This window comes from Catharus ustulatus, chromosome 35 (genome assembly GCF_009819885.2).
Source record: "Catharus ustulatus isolate bCatUst1 chromosome 35, bCatUst1.pri.v2, whole genome shotgun sequence".
Taxonomy (NCBI): domain Eukaryota; kingdom Metazoa; phylum Chordata; class Aves; order Passeriformes; family Turdidae; genus Catharus; species Catharus ustulatus.
Window position 1 is genome coordinate 1,574,890 of NC_046255.1, and position 15,320 is coordinate 1,590,209.

The following is a 15,320-nucleotide window of genomic DNA, read 5'->3' on the forward strand; positions in this document are numbered from 1 at the left end:
TGGTTGCGGGATGGGGGAACGGTGGCTGGGAAGGGACAAAATTCAGGAGAATGAGCGAGGGACAGGGACGGTGGCCCTGAAAGGACAAAATTCAAAATGTGCGAAGGACGGTGGACGGTGGCCGGGAAGGGACAAAATACGGGAAATGCGCACACGGATTATTTTTGGGAAGTTTTGAGGGTCCAAAAGGGGAAAATGGGGCGGAATTGGGGGAATTTTGGGGTCCCAAGGGAGGATTTGGGGGCTCCTCCCTCCCTCACCGTTCCCACCCCCCCTGGGGATCTCCAGCCCCGCCTTGGACCCCCAGAATTTCCCCCAAATTCCCCCCCAGGGCAGCCGGGGTCACGCTGGGGACCCCAAAATCGGGGTCAAAACTGGGAGATTTAATCCCCAAAAATTGGGGATCTGAGGCTCCAAATTCAGAGTTTTTATCCCCAAAACGAGGGGACTTGATCCCCAAAGTTGGGATTTCTGGACCCCCAAAATTCAGAGTTTTTATCCCCAAAACGAGGGAACTTGATCCCCAAAGCTGGGACTTCTGAACCCCCAAAATTGTGAATTTTTACCCACAAAATCAAGAGGTTTTAGGCCCAAAACCAAGATTTTTTGAATTCCCAAATTTGGGATATTTTAGCCCCCAAAACTGGCAAGTTTTACCCGAAACCTGTCATTTTTCAGTCCCTAAAACTGGGAGTTTTTATCCCCAAAACCAGGAGTTTTTACCCCAAAATGAGCATTTTTCAACCCCCCCAAAACCAGCTTTTTTTTTACCCTGATTTTTACCCTAAATTGGCATTTTTAAACCTCCCAAACCCAGAATTTTTACCCCAAAACCGTTGCCCGTTCCACCTCCACCCCAAATAAAAACTCAAAAAACCAAAAAGTGGAAAATAAAACCCCAAAAAATTGGAAAATAAAAACACAGAAAAACCAAAAACTGGAAAAATCTTTTAATTAGGAGCGGGGGGGGAGGGGCCAGGGGGAGCTTCCCCACCCCCCTCATTTTTTTGGGGTCCTTTTCCCCTTTTTCCTCCAAATACGAAACGTCACGTGGCGGGGGGGGAGGGGCAGGGCCGAGGGAAGGGGGGGGAGGGGCTCGGAGGGTGGGGGAGGGGCTACAACGAGAAACCAGCACTGGGTGGGGGAGGGGAGGGGAAAAACGGGGCAAAATCGGGGGAAAACGGGAAAATTCGGGGCAGAGCCCAACCCCCCCCGGACCCCCCGGCGAGGGGAGGTGCGGGGGGGGTGGGGGAGGGGCGGTGGCCACCGGGGGGGTCCCGGGGGCTACCAGAAGTCGCGGCGGTGATACGAGTCGGGGTCGCAGAACTTGGTGACCACCACGCGGTTGGCGAACTTGCGGCCGGTCAGGCCCTGCATGGCCTTCTGGCAGTCGAACACCGACGTGAACTCCACGAAAATCTGAAAGATTTGGAGAAAATTTGGGTCATTTGGGGGGGTTTTATTGATTTTGGGTCATTCTGAGTCATTTCAGACAGATTTCTGGTGGTTTTGGGGTCGTTTTGGGGGTTTGGGCCTAGGGACGGCCCAGGCCCAGCGAGGCCTTCTGGCAGTCAAACACCGACATGAACTCCACGAAAATCTGGGGAAATTGGGAAAATTTGGGTCATTTTGGGGAATTTTCAGGGATTTTGGGTCATTTCAGACAGATTTGGGGTCATTTTGGGGGATTTTAGGGGGGTTTTGGGGGATTTTCATGGGAATTTTGGGGGTTTGGGCCTAGTGACAGCCCAGACCCAGTGAGGCCTCTTGGCAGTCGAACACCGACGTGAACTCCACGAAAATCTGAAAGATTTTAAGAAAATTTGGGTCATTTTGGGTCATTTTTAGGGATTTTGGGTCATTTTGGGGGGTTTTTGGGGGTTTTGGGGGGGATTTCAGGGGAATTTTGGGGGTTTGGGCCCAGGGACAGCCCAGGCCCAGTGAGGCCTTCTGGCAGTTGAACTCCAACATGAAGTCCACGAAAATCTGTGGGAAATTGTGGAAAATTTGGGTCATTTTGGGGGGGTTTTAGTGATTTTGGGTCATTCTGAGTCACTTCAGACAGGTTTGGGGTCATTCTGAGGGATTTTGGGGGAGTTTTGGGTCATTTTGGGGGTGTAGGCCCAGGGACAGCCCAGGCCCTGTGAGGCCTCCTGGCAGTCGAACACCGACGTGAATTCCATGAAAATCTGCACAAATTCCAGAGATTTTGGGTCATTTTAGGTCATTTTAGTGATTTTGGGTCATTTTGGGTCATTTCAGAAAGGTCTGGGGTTGTTTTGGGGGGATTTCAGGAAAATTTTGGGGAATTTTGGAGGTTGGGGCCTTTGGCAGTCGAACACCGACATGAACTCCACGAAAATCTGCACAAATTCGAAGAAATTTGGGTGGTTTGGGGTCATTTCCAGCTGCTCTGGGCACACCTGGGCACACCTGAGCACACCTGAGCACACAGGTAACCCTTTATCTCCCATCTCTCACCTTCCCACAGCCTGGAACCTTCACAGACCCCAAAATCTCAATGGATTTAATCAGTTCCCAGCACACCTGAGCACACCTGAGCACACAGGTAACCCCACATCTCAGCTCTCTCACCTTCCCACAGCCTGGAACCTCCACAGACCCCAAAATCTCAATGGAATTAATCAGTTCCCAGCACACCTGAGCACACCTGAGCACACAGGTAACCCTTTATCTCCCATTTCTCACCTTCCCACACCCTGGCACCTCCACTCCATCCACGGGGCCGCGGGATCTCGATGGATTTACCTGATCCCCATGTCCCCAGTGTCACACCTGGGCACACCTGAGCACACCTGAGCACACCTGAGCACACAGGTGAGTCCATATCTCAGCTCTCTCACCTTCCCACACCCCGGCACCTCGACGCCGTCCATGGGCCGCGGGATCTCGATGGATTTGACCCCCCAATGTCACACCTGAGCACACCTGAGCACACCTGAGCACGCAGGTGAGTCTCTATTTCCCATCTCTCACCTTCCCACAGCCTGGAACCTTCACAGACCCCAAAATCTCAATGGATTTAATCAGTTCCCAGCACACCTGAGCACACCTGAGCACACCTGAGCACACAGGTGAGTCCATATCTCTGCTCCCTCACCTTCCCACAGCCCGGCACCTCGACGCCGTCCACGGGCCGCGGGATCTCGATGGATTTACCTGATCCCCATGTCCCCAGTGTCACACCTGGGCACACCTGAGCACACAGGTAACCCTTTATCTCCCATCTCTCACCTTCCCACAGCCTGGAACCTTCACAGACCCCAAAATCTCAATGGATTTAATCAGTTCCCAGCACACCTGAGCACACCTGAGCACACAGGTGTGTCCATATCTCAGCTCTCTCACCTTCCCACACCCCGGCACCTCGACGCCGTCCACGGGCCGCGGGATCTCGATGGATTTACCTGATCCCCATGTCCCCAGTGTCACACCTGAGCACACCTGAGCACACAGGTGTGTCCATATCTCAGCTCTCTCACCTTCCCACACCCCGGCACCTCGACGCCATCCACGGGCCGCGGGATCTCCATGGATTTACCTGATCCCCATGTCCCCAGTGTCACACCTGAGCACACAGGTGAGTCTCTATTTCCCATCTCTCACCTTCCCACAGCCCGGCACCTCGACGCCGTCCACGGGCCGCGGGATCTCGATGGATTTACCTGATCCCCATGTCCCCAGTGTCACACCTGAGCACACCTGAGCACACAGGTGAGTCTCTATCTTTGCTCTCTCACCTTCCCACACCCCGGCACCTCCACTCCATCCACGGGCCGCGGGATCTCGATGGATTTACCTGATCCCCATATTCCCAGTGTCACACCTGAGCACACCTGAGCACACCTGGGCACACAGGTAACCCTTTATCTCCCATTTCTCACCTTCCCACACCCTGGCACCTCCACTCCATCCACGGGCCGCGGGATCTTGATGGATTGACCCCATTTCTGACCCCCCAATGTCACACCTGAGCACACCTGGGCACACCTGGGCACACAGGTAACCCCATATCTCAGCTCTCTCACCTTCCCACACCCCGGCACCTCCACTCCGTCCACGGGCCGCGGGATCTCGATGGATTTACCTGATCCCCGTGTCCCCAGTGTCACACCTGGGCACACCTGAGCACACCTGAGCACACAGGTAACCCCATATCTCCCATCTCTCACCTTCCCACAGCCTGGAACCTTCACAGACCCCAAAATCTCAATGGATTTAATCAGTTCCCAGCACACCTGAGCACACCTGAGCACACCTGGGCACACAGGTGAGTCCATATCTCAGCTCTCTCACCTTCCCACACCCTGGCACCTCCACTCCGTCCACGGGCCGCGGGATCTCGATGGATTTATCCCATTTCTGACCCCCCAGTGTCACACCTGAGCACACCTGAGCACACCTGGGCACACAGGTAACCCTTTATCTCCCATCTCTCACCTTCCCACAGCCCGGCACCTCCACTCCGTCCACGGGCCGCGGGATCTCGATGGATTTACCTGATCCCCATGTCCCCAGTGTCACACCTGGGCACACCTGGGCACACAGGTGAGTCTCTATCTCAGCTCCCTCACCTTCCCACAGCCTGGCACCTCCACTCCATCCACAGGCTGTGGGATCTCGATGGATTTACCTGATCCCCATGTCCCCAGTGTCACACCTGGGCACACCTGAGCACACAGGTGAGTCTCTATCTCTGTTGTCTCACCTTCCCACACCCCGGCACCTCCACTCCATCCATGGGCCGCGGGATCTCGATGGATTTGACCCCCCAATGTCACACCTGAGCACACAGGTAACCCTGTATCTCAGCTCTCTCACCTTCCCACACCCCGGCACCTCCACTCCATCCACGGGCCGCGGGATCTCGATGGATTTATCCCATTTCTGACCCCCCAGTGTCACACCTGAGCACACCTGAGCACACCTGAGCACACAGGTAACCCTTTATCTCCCATTTCTCACCTTCCCACACCCCGGCACCTCGACGCCGTCCACGGGGCCGCGGGATCTCGATGGATTTACCTGATCCCCATGTCCCCAGTGCCCATTCCCAGCACACCTGGGCACACCTGAGCACACAGGTGAGTCTCTATTTCCCATCTCTCACCTTCCCACACCCCGGCACCTCGACGCCGTCCACGGGCCGCGGGATCTCGATGGATTTATCCCATTTCTGACCCCCCAATGTCACACCTGGGCACACCTGGGCACACCTGAGCACACAGGTAACCCTGGATTTCCCATCTCTCACCTTCCCACACCCTGGCACCTCGACACTGTCCACGGGCCGCGGGATCTCGATGGATTTACCTGATCCCCATGCCCCCATTGCCCATTCCCAGCACACCTGGGCACACCTGGGCACACAGGTAACCCCACATCTCAGCTCTCTCACCTTCCCACACCCCGGCACCTCCACTCCGTCCACGGGCCGCGGGATCTCAATGGATTTACCTGATCCCCGTGTCCCCAGTGTCACACCTGAGCACACCTGGGCACACAGGTGAGTCCATATCTCCCATCTCTCACCTTCCCACAGCCTGGAACCTTCACAGACCCCAAAATCTCAATGGATTTAATCAGTTCCCAGCACACCTGAGCACACCTGAGCACACAGGTAACCCTGTATCTCAGCTCTCTCACCTTCCCACACCCCGGCACCTCCACTCCATCCACGGGCCGCGGGATCTCGATGGATTTGACCCCCCAATGTCACACCTGAGCACACAGGTAACCCTGTATCTCAGCTCTCTCACCTTCCCACAGCCCGGCACCTCGACGCCGTCCACGGGCTGCGGGATCTCGATGGATTTGACCCCCCAGTGCCCATTCCCAGCACACCTGGGCACACCTGAGCACACAGGTAACCCCATATCTCAGTTCTCTCACCTTCCCACACCCTGGCACCTCCACTCCATCCACGGGCCGCGGGATCTCAATGGATTTACCTGATCCCCATGTCCCCATTGCCCATTCCCAGCACACCTGGGCACACCTGAGCACACAGGTGAGTCTCTGTTTCCCATCTCTCACCTTCCCACAGCCCGGCACCTCGACGCCGTCCACGGGCCGCGGGATCTCGATGGATTTATCCCATTTCTGACCCCCCAATGTCACACCTGGGGCACACCTGAGCACACCTGAGCACACAGGTAACCCTGGATTTCCCATCTCTCACCTTCCCACACCCTGGCACCTCGACACTGTCCACGGGCCGCGGGATCTCGATGGATTTACCTGATCCCCATGCCCCCATTGCCCATTCCCATCACACCTGGGCACACCTGAGCACACCTGGGCACACCTGAGCACACAGGTGAGTCCATATCTCCGCTCTCTCACCTTCCCACACCCTGGCACCTCCACTCCATCCACGGGCTGTGGGATCTCGATGGATTTACCTGATCCCCATGTCCCCAGTGTCACACCTGGGCACACCTGAGCACACAGGTAACCCTTTATCTCCCATCTCTCACCTTCCCACAGCCTGGAACCTTCACAGACCCCAAAATCTCAATGGATTTAATCAGTTCCCAGCACACCTGGGCACACCTGAGCACACCTGAGCACACAGGTGAGTCCATATCTCAGCTCTCTCACCTTCCGACACCCTGGCACCTCCACTCCATCCACGGGCCGCGGGATCTCGATGGATTTGACCCCCCAGTGTCACACCTGGGCACACCTGAGCACACAGGTGAGTCTCTATCTCCTCTCTCTCACCTTCCCACACCCTGGCACCTCGATGCCATCCACGGGCCGCGGGATCTCGATGGATTTACCTGATCCCCATGTCCCCAGTGTCACACCTGAGCACACAGGTGAGTCCATATCTCCTCTCTCTCACCTTCCCACAGCCTGGAACCTTCACAGACCCCAAAATCTCAATGCAATTAATCAGTTCCCAACACACCTGAGCACACCTGAGCACACCTGAGCACACCTGAGCACACAGGTGAGTCTCTATCTCAGCTCTCTCACCTTCCCACACCCCGGCACCTCCACTCCATCCACGGGCCGCGGGATCTCGATGGATTTATCCCATTTCTGACCCCCAATGTCACACCTGAGCACACCTGAGCACACAGGTGAGTCTCTATTTCCCATCTCTCACCTTCCCACAGCCCGGCACCTCGACGCCGTCCACGGGCTGCGGGATCTCGATGGATTTGACCCCCCAATGTCACACCTGAGCACACCTGAGCACACCTGGGCACACCTGAGCACACAGGTGAGTCTCTATTTCCCATCTCTCACCTTCCCACACCCCGGCACCTCCACGCCATCCACGGGCCGCGGGATCTCGATGGATTTGACGGTGCCGTACTTGCCGCACTCGTCGCGCACGTCCTCGACGATCTCCTCGTACTCCTCGTCGTCCAGCAGCTCCTCGGGCAGGACCATGTTGAGCAGGCACAGCACCTCGGTGGGGTGTCCCCCCATCTGCACCTGGGAGCTCATCAGCCCCGGCACCTGCAGCGTCACCGGCGTCTGGTTGATGGTGCTCTGGGGGGGGAAATTTGGTTAAAAATTGGGGGAAATTGTTAAAAATTGGGGTTTTAAATGGTGTTCTGAGAGGGAAAATTGTTAAAAATTGGGGTTTTAAATGGTGCTCTGGGGGGAGGAAAATTGGGAGAATTAAAAAAAAATTCTTTAAAAGTGGATTTTTTAATTGGGAGGGGAGAGGGGAAAATTGGGGGGAATTTGTTAAAAATTGGCATTTTAAATGGTGCTCTGGGAGGGGAAAATTGTTAAAAATTGGGGTTTTAAATGGTGCTCTGAGGCGGAAAAATTGTTAAAAATTGGGGGGAATTTGTTTAAAATTGGGGTTTTAAATGGTGCTCTGGGAGGGGGAAAATTGTTAAAAATTGGGGAAAATTGTTAAAAAATGGGGAAAATTGTTAAAAATTGGGGTTTTAAATGGTGCTCTGGGAGGGGGGAAAATTGTTAAAAATTGGGGTTTTTAAATGATGTTCTGGGGGGGAAATTTGGTTTAAAATTGGGGTTTTTAAATGGTGCTCTGGGAGGGGGAAATTTGTTAAAAATTGGGGGAATTTGTTAAAAATTGGGGTTTTAAATGGTGCTCTGGGGGGGGAAAATTGGGAGAATTAAAAAAAAATTTCTTTAAAAATGGATTTTTTAAATGGGAGGGGTGAGGGGAAAATTGGGGGGAATTACTTTAAAAATGGGGTTTTAAATGGTGCTCTGGGGCGGGAAATTTGTTTAAAATTGGGGTTTTAAATGGTGCTCTGGGAAGGGAAATTTGTTAAAAATTGGGGTTTTAAATGGTGCTCTGAGAGGGGAAATTTGGTTTAAAATTGGGGTTTTAAATGGTGCTCTGGGAGGGAAATTTGGTTTAAAATTGGGGTTTTAAATGGTGCTTTGGGAGGGAAAATTGTTAAAAATTGGGGTTTTTAATGGGAGGGGTGAGGGAAAAATTCAGAAAAAAAAGGGGAATAAAATTGGGAGAATTGGAAAAAAAATGGAGTTTTTACATGGGAGAAATGGGAAAATGTAAAAAAAAAGGAGAATAAAAACATGGGAATTGAAAATAATGGGGAAATCAAAAAATCAGGGAAAGGGGGTGACTTTGGGGTGACTTCAGGGTGGTTTTAGGGTGATTTTTGGGGTTATTTCTGGGGTCATTTCAGGGCAGTTTTGGGGTGTTTTTAGGGTGGTTTTTGGGATCTTTTTGGGGTGGTTCTGGGCTGATTTTTGGGATGTTTTTTGGGTGATTTTAGGATGTTTTTGGGTGACTCACCAGGGTTGCTTTGGGATGATTTTTTGGGTGATGTTTGGGATGATGTTTGGGATATTTTTTGGGTGATTTTGGGTGTTTTTGGGTGACTCACCAGGATGTTTTTGGGGTAGTTTTTGGGGTATTTTTTTGGGTGTTTTTGGGTGGTTTTGGGGTGATTTTGGGGTGATTTTTGGGATGTTTTTGGGGCAGTTTTTGGGGTGATTTTAGGTGATTTTGGGTGTTTTTGAGGTCACTCACCAGGGTTGCTTCGGGATGATGTTTGGGATATTTTAGGGTGATTTTGGGATGTTTTTGGGGTGATTTTTGGGTGTTTTTTGGGTGTTTTTTGGGTGATTTTAGGATGTTTTTGAGGTCACTCACCAGGGTTGCATTCTTGGCCCCCACGCTCGCCCTCTGCACCAGCAGCTTCTTGTCCCCGAGCTGCATCCCATTGAGCCCCGCGATGGCCTGGGGGGGACAGGGGTGTGAGTTCCACAGGGGTGTACAGGTGTGCACAGGTGTGTGCAGGGGTGTACAGGTGTGTGTCAGGTGTGTGTCAGGTGTGTTACAGGTGTGTGCAGGTGTGTGCAGGTGTGTACAGGTGTGTGTGAGCTCCCCAGGTGTGTACAGGTGTGTACAGGTGTGTGTCAGGTGTGTACAGGTGTGTGCAGGTGTGTACAGGTGTGTACAGGTGTGTGCAGGTGTGTGTGAGCTCCACAGGTGTGCACAGGTGTGTACAGGTGTGTTACAGGTGTGTGCAGGTGTGTGCAGGTGTGTGCAGGTGTGTACAGGTGTGCACAGGTGTGTACAGGTGTGTACAGGTGTGCACAGGTGTGTACAGGTGTGTGACTGAGCTCCCCAGGTGTGTACAGGTGTGTTACAGGTGTGTCAGGTGTGCACAGGTGGGTACAGGTGGGTACAGGTGTGTGTCAGGTGTGTGTGAGCTCCCCAGGTGTGTACAGGTGTGCACAGGTGTGTACAGGTGTGTACAGGTGTGTGTCAGGTGTGTGTGAGCTCCCCAGGTGTGTACAGGTGTGTACAGGTGTGTACAGGTGTGCACAGGTGTGTACAGGTGTGTACAGGGGTGTACAGGGGTGTGCAGGTGTGTACAGGTGTGTACAGGTGTGCACAGGTGTGCACAGGTGGGTACAGGTGTGTACAGGTGTGTACAGGTGTGTACAGGTGTGTGTCAGGTGTGTCAGGTGTGTACAGGTGTGTACAGGTGTGTTACAGGTGTGTACAGGGGTGTACAGGGGTGTACAGGGGTGTCAGGTGTGTGTCAGGTGTGCACAGGTGTGTACAGGTGTGTGTCAAGTGTGTACAGGTGTGTGCAGGTGTGTGTCAGGTGTGCACAGGTGTGCACAGGTGTGTGTGAGCTCCCCAGGTGTGCACAGGTGTGTGATTGGGGGCCCACATGTGCTACAGGTGTGTGTTTGAGTGCCCAGGGGTGTGACTGAGTTCCCCAGGTATGTCCAGGTGTGTGTTTGAGTGCCCAGGTGTGTGATTGAGCTCCCCAGGTGTGTGATTGAGTCCCCCAAATGTGCTACAGGTGTGTGATTGGGGGCCCACATGTGCTACAGGTGTGTGTTTGAGTGCCCAGGTGTGGGATTGAGCTCCCCAGATGTGTTTGGGGTGAGTTTGTGTTCCCCAGGTGTGCAACAGGTGTGTCTGGGGGTCCCAGGTGTGCACAGGTGTGGGATTGGGGTCTCAGGTGTGTCCCAGGTGTGTCCAGGTGTGTGTTTGGGGGGCACAGGTGTGTGATTGAGAGGGGCAGGTGTGCCCAGGTGTGTGTTTGGGGTGAGTTTGTGCTCCCCAGGTGTGCAACAGGTGTGTGTCTGGGGGTCCCAAGTGTGCACAGGTGTGACTGGGGGCACAGGTGTGTGATTGAGCTCCCCAGGTGTGCACAGGTGTGGCATTGAAAGGGACAGGTGTGCTACAGATGTGTGATTGAGTCCCCCATGTGTGTCCAGGTGTGTGATTGGGTCCCCCAGGTGTGTGTTTGGGGTGAGTTTGAGTTCCCCAGGTGTGTCCCAGATGTGCTACAGGTGTGTGTTTGTGTGCCCAGGTGTGTGTTTGGTGTCTCAGGTATGTGTTTGGGGCTCCCAGGTGTGTGTTTGGTGTCTCAGGTGTGCGTTTGGGGTCCCAGGTGTGTGTGGGGTGAGTTTGTGTTCCCCAGGTGTGTCCCAGGTGTGCTACAGGTGTGTGTTTGGGGTTCCCAGGTGTGTTTTTGAGATACCTGGTTGGTGATGTTGATGTGTTTTGGGGCTCTCCCAGGTGTGTTTGGGTCCCCCAGGTGCTCCCAGGTGTGTGTGTGAAACGTGTGGTGTATCTCAGGTGTGTCTCAGGTGTGTCTCAGGTGTGTCCTTACCTGGTCAGTGACGTTGATATCCACGTATTCACAGCAGGCTCAGCCCTTGCTCAGCCCCGTGGCGCTGTCACTGTGTGTGTGTGTGTGCCCAGGTGTGTGTGAGGTGTCTCAGGTGTATCTCAGGTGTATCTCAGGTGTACTCAGGTGTATCCCAGGTGTATTTTGGGTTCATTACCTGGTCAGTGACGTTGATATCCACGTATTCACAGCAGGCTCAGCCCTTGCTCAGCCCCGTGGCGCTGTCACTGCGGTGTGTGGTGTATCAGGTGTATCTCAGGTGTATCCCAGGTGTGTGTTTGATATCCCAGGTGTGCCCAGGTGTATTTTGGGTTCATTACCTGGTCAGTGACGTTGATATCCACGTATTCACAGAAGGCATAGCCCTTGCTCAGCCCCGTGGCGCTGTCCTTGACCAGGTTGAAAGCCTTGAGGGGCCCGAAGGACGTCAGCAGCTCCTTCACCTGGGGGGGGATTTGGGAAATTTGGGATTTGGGGAACCCCCTGGGATTGGGGAATTTGGGATTGGGGGATTTGGGATTGGGGGAAACCCCTGGGATTGGGGAATTTGGGATTTGAGGGGGTGGGATTGGGGGATTTGGGACTGGGGAACCGCCCTGGGATTGGGGGATTTGGGATTTTGGGGAGCTGGGATCAGGGAATTCACACCCCTGGGATTGGGGGATCGGGGATTTGGGGAATTCCCTCCTGGGATTGGGGGACCACCCTGGGATTGGGGAATTTGGGATTTGAGGGGGTGGGATTTGGGGAAACCCCTGGGATTGGGGAATTTGGGAGTGGGGGATTTGGGAAATGTGGGATTTTGGGAATTTGGGATTTGGGGAACGGGATTGGAAATTTGGGATTGGGGGGAGCTGGGATGGGGGAATTTGGGTTTTGGGGGAACCCCCCTGGGATTGAGGAATTTGGGATTTGGGGGGGTGGGATTGGGGGATTTGGGATTGGGGAACACCCCTGGATTTGGGATCTCCCCTGGGATTGGGAATTCCCTCAGGAATTTGGGGAACCCCCCTGGGATTGGGGAGTTTGGGATTGGGGGATTTGGGGAACCCCCTGGATTTGGGAATTTCCTCCTGGGATTGGGGAATTTGGGATTGGGGGATTTGGGAAATTTGGGATTTTGGGGAGCTGGGATTGGGGAATTCACACCCCTGGGATTGGGGGATCGGGGATTTGGGGAATTCCCTCCTGGATTTGGGATCTCCCCTGGACTTGGGAATTCCCTCCTGGATTTGGGGATTTGGGATTTGGGAATTCCCTCCTGGATTTGGGATTTGGGGATTCCCCCTGGATTTGGGAATTTGGGATTTGGGGAATTCCCTCCTGGAATTGGGGAATTTAGGATTTGGGGAATTCCCTCCTGGATTTGGGGAACCCTCCTAGGATGGGGAATTCTCTCAGGAATTTGGGAATTCCCTCCTGGGATTGGGGAATTTGGGATTTGGGGATTCCCCCTGGATTTGGGAATTTGGGGAACCCCCTGGATCTGGGGAACCCCCCTGGGAATGGGGGAACCCCCTGGATTTGGGAATTCCCTCAGGAATTTGGGGAACCCCCCTGGGTTTGGGGAATTTGGGATTTGGGGAATTCCCCCCTGAATTTGGGAATTCCCTCAGGAATTTTAGAATTTCTCTCCAGAATGGTAAAACCCCCCAAAAAAACCCCAAAAATTTTAATTTTTTTTGTGTTTTTTTGAGGGGTTTTGAGGCGTTTCCCCCCCAGATTTTTTGGGATTTTTTTGAGACATTTGGGGGTGTCCCCCCTCCCCCCCACACACATTTTTTGGGATTTTTGGGAATTTTTGGGGTTTTTGGCCCCGCCCCCTCACCTGGTCGTCGTTCAGGTAATTGGGGAGGCCCCCGATGAAGAGTTTGTGGGCGGAGTCCGGGACCACCGTGGAGACAACACCTGGAAAAGGGAGAGGACAGATGGGGTCACACCTGGGATCCCAAAAATCTGACCTGGAAATCCCAAATCCACCCAAATCACACCTGGAAAAGGGAGGGGACAGATGGGATAGCACCTGGGATCCCAAAAATCCCAATAAATCACACCTGGAAAAGGGAGGGGACAGATGGGATAGCACCTGGGATCCCCAAAATTCCCAAAAATCACACCTGGGACCCCAAATCACACCTGGGACCCCAAATCCCCCCAAATCACACCTGGAAAAGAAAGGGGACAGATGGGGTCACACCTGGGACCCAAAAATCTCACCTGGGACCCCACAATTCACACCTGGAAACCCCAAATCCCCCCAGATCACACCTGGGGTCACACCTGGGACCCCAAAATTCACACCTGGAAATCCCAACCCCCCCCAAAATCTCACCTGGAAACCCCAAATCCCCCAGAATTCACACCTGGGATCACCTTGGGACCCCAAAATCCCCAAAATTCACACCTGGAAAAGGGCAGGGGACACCTGGGGTCACACCTGAGACCCCAAAATCTCACCTGGAAACCCCAAAATCCCCAAAATTCACACCTGGAAACCCCAAATCACACCTGGAAAGGGGAGGGGACACCTGGGGTCACACCTGGGACCCCAAATCCACACCTGGGATCACCTTGGGACACCAAAATCCCCACCTGGAGACTCCAAAATTCACACCTGGAAACCCCAAAATCCCCAAAATCACACCTGGGGTCACACCTGGGACCCCAAATCTGACCTGGAAACCCCAAAATCCCCAAAATTCACACTGGGGACCCCCCAAAATCACACCTGGAAAAGGGAGGGGTCAGCTGGGATAGCACCTGGGATCCCCAAAAATCCCAATAAATCACACCTGGAAACCCCAAATCACACCTGGAAAGGGGAGGGGACACCTGGGGTCATACCTGGGATCACCTTGAGACCCCAAAATCCCCAAAATTCACACCTGGGACCCCAAAATCCACACCTGGGACCCCAAAATCCACACCTGGAAACCCCAAATTCACACCTGGGGTCACACCTAGGACCCCAAAACCCCCAAAATTCACACCTAGGACCCCCAAAATCACACCTGGAAAAGGGGAGGGGACACCTGGGATCCCAAAATCCACACCTGGAAACCCCAAAATCCCCAAAATTCACACCTGGAAACCCCAAATCACACCTGGGGTCACACCTGGGGTCACACCTGGGATCCCCAAAATTCACCTGGGACCCCAAAAACCCAACCTGGATTTTTTTTCTGGGGGAGGAAAGGATTTTTTTAGGGATTTTTTTTTTATTTTTGGGGATTTCTTTGGGACTTTGTTTTTTATTTTTTTGATGATTATATTTAGGAATTTTTTTTTGTTTTTTTCAGGGATTTTTTGGGGTTTTTTTTCAGTAATTTTGGGTTTTTTTGGGTCTCTCACCTGGCACATAGACAGAGGGGTTCTCAGACATGCCAGGCAGGGGCTGAGAGATTTTTGGGGATTTTTTACGATAATTTTAACGATAATATTTTTATTTTTTGGGTGATTTTTTCACGAATTTTTTTGGGTTTTTTGGTGTGATTTGGGGTTTTTTTGGGGTTTCTCACCTGGCACTTAGACAGAGGGGTTCTCAGACATGCCAGGCAGGGGCTGGGGGATTTTTGGGGAGGATTTTTTAGCTATTTTTGTGAATATTTTTGACGATAATTTTAACGATAATTTTTCATTTTTTGGGTGATTTTTTCAGGAATTTTTTGGGTTTTTTTCATGGATTTTGGGTTTTTTGGGGTCTCTCACCTGGCACATAGACAGAGGGGTTCTCAGACATGCCAGGCAGGGGCTGGGGGATTTTTGGGGATTTTTTTGACAATAATTTTAACGATAATTTTTAGTTTTTTGGGTGATTTTTTTAGGATTTTTTTGGGGTTTTTTGGTGTAATTTTGGGTTTTTTTGGGTCTCTCACCTGGCACATAGACAGAGGGGTTCTCAGACATGCCAGGAGGGGGCTGGGGGATTTTTGGGGATTTTTGGGGATTTTTTTGACGATAATTTTAACGATAATTTTATTTTTGTGGGTATTTTTTTCAGGATTTTTTGGGGATTTCTCAGGGATATTTTGGTGTAATTTTGGGTTTTTTTGAAGGTCTCACCTGGCACATAGACAGAGGGGTTCTCAGACATGCCAGGCAGGGGCTGGGGGAGTTTTGGGGATTTTTGGGGATTTTTTTGACGATAATTTTAACGATAATATTTTTATT

The 15,320-nt window shown here is 52.6% G+C and overlaps 1 protein-coding gene across 1 annotated transcript in view; it reads right to left on the reverse strand.

The window, feature by feature from the left end:
- Positions 1-1,222: 1,222 nt before the first annotated feature.
- Positions 1,223-15,320, reverse strand: part of U2AF2 (U2 small nuclear RNA auxiliary factor 2) — a 29,850-nt gene continuing 15,752 nt past the window's right edge. Inside the window, exons 8-12 of the mRNA XM_033084006.2 lie at positions 12,979-13,058; positions 11,471-11,593; positions 9,146-9,232; positions 7,282-7,530; positions 1,223-1,419 (exon numbers count right to left, since the gene is read on the reverse strand). Coding sequence (XP_032939897.1) covers positions 1,285-1,419; positions 7,282-7,530; positions 9,146-9,232; positions 11,471-11,593; positions 12,979-13,058 — 674 coding nt within the window. The 3' untranslated portion in view covers positions 1,223-1,284. The remainder of the gene's footprint in view (positions 1,420-7,281; positions 7,531-9,145; positions 9,233-11,470; positions 11,594-12,978; positions 13,059-15,320) is intronic.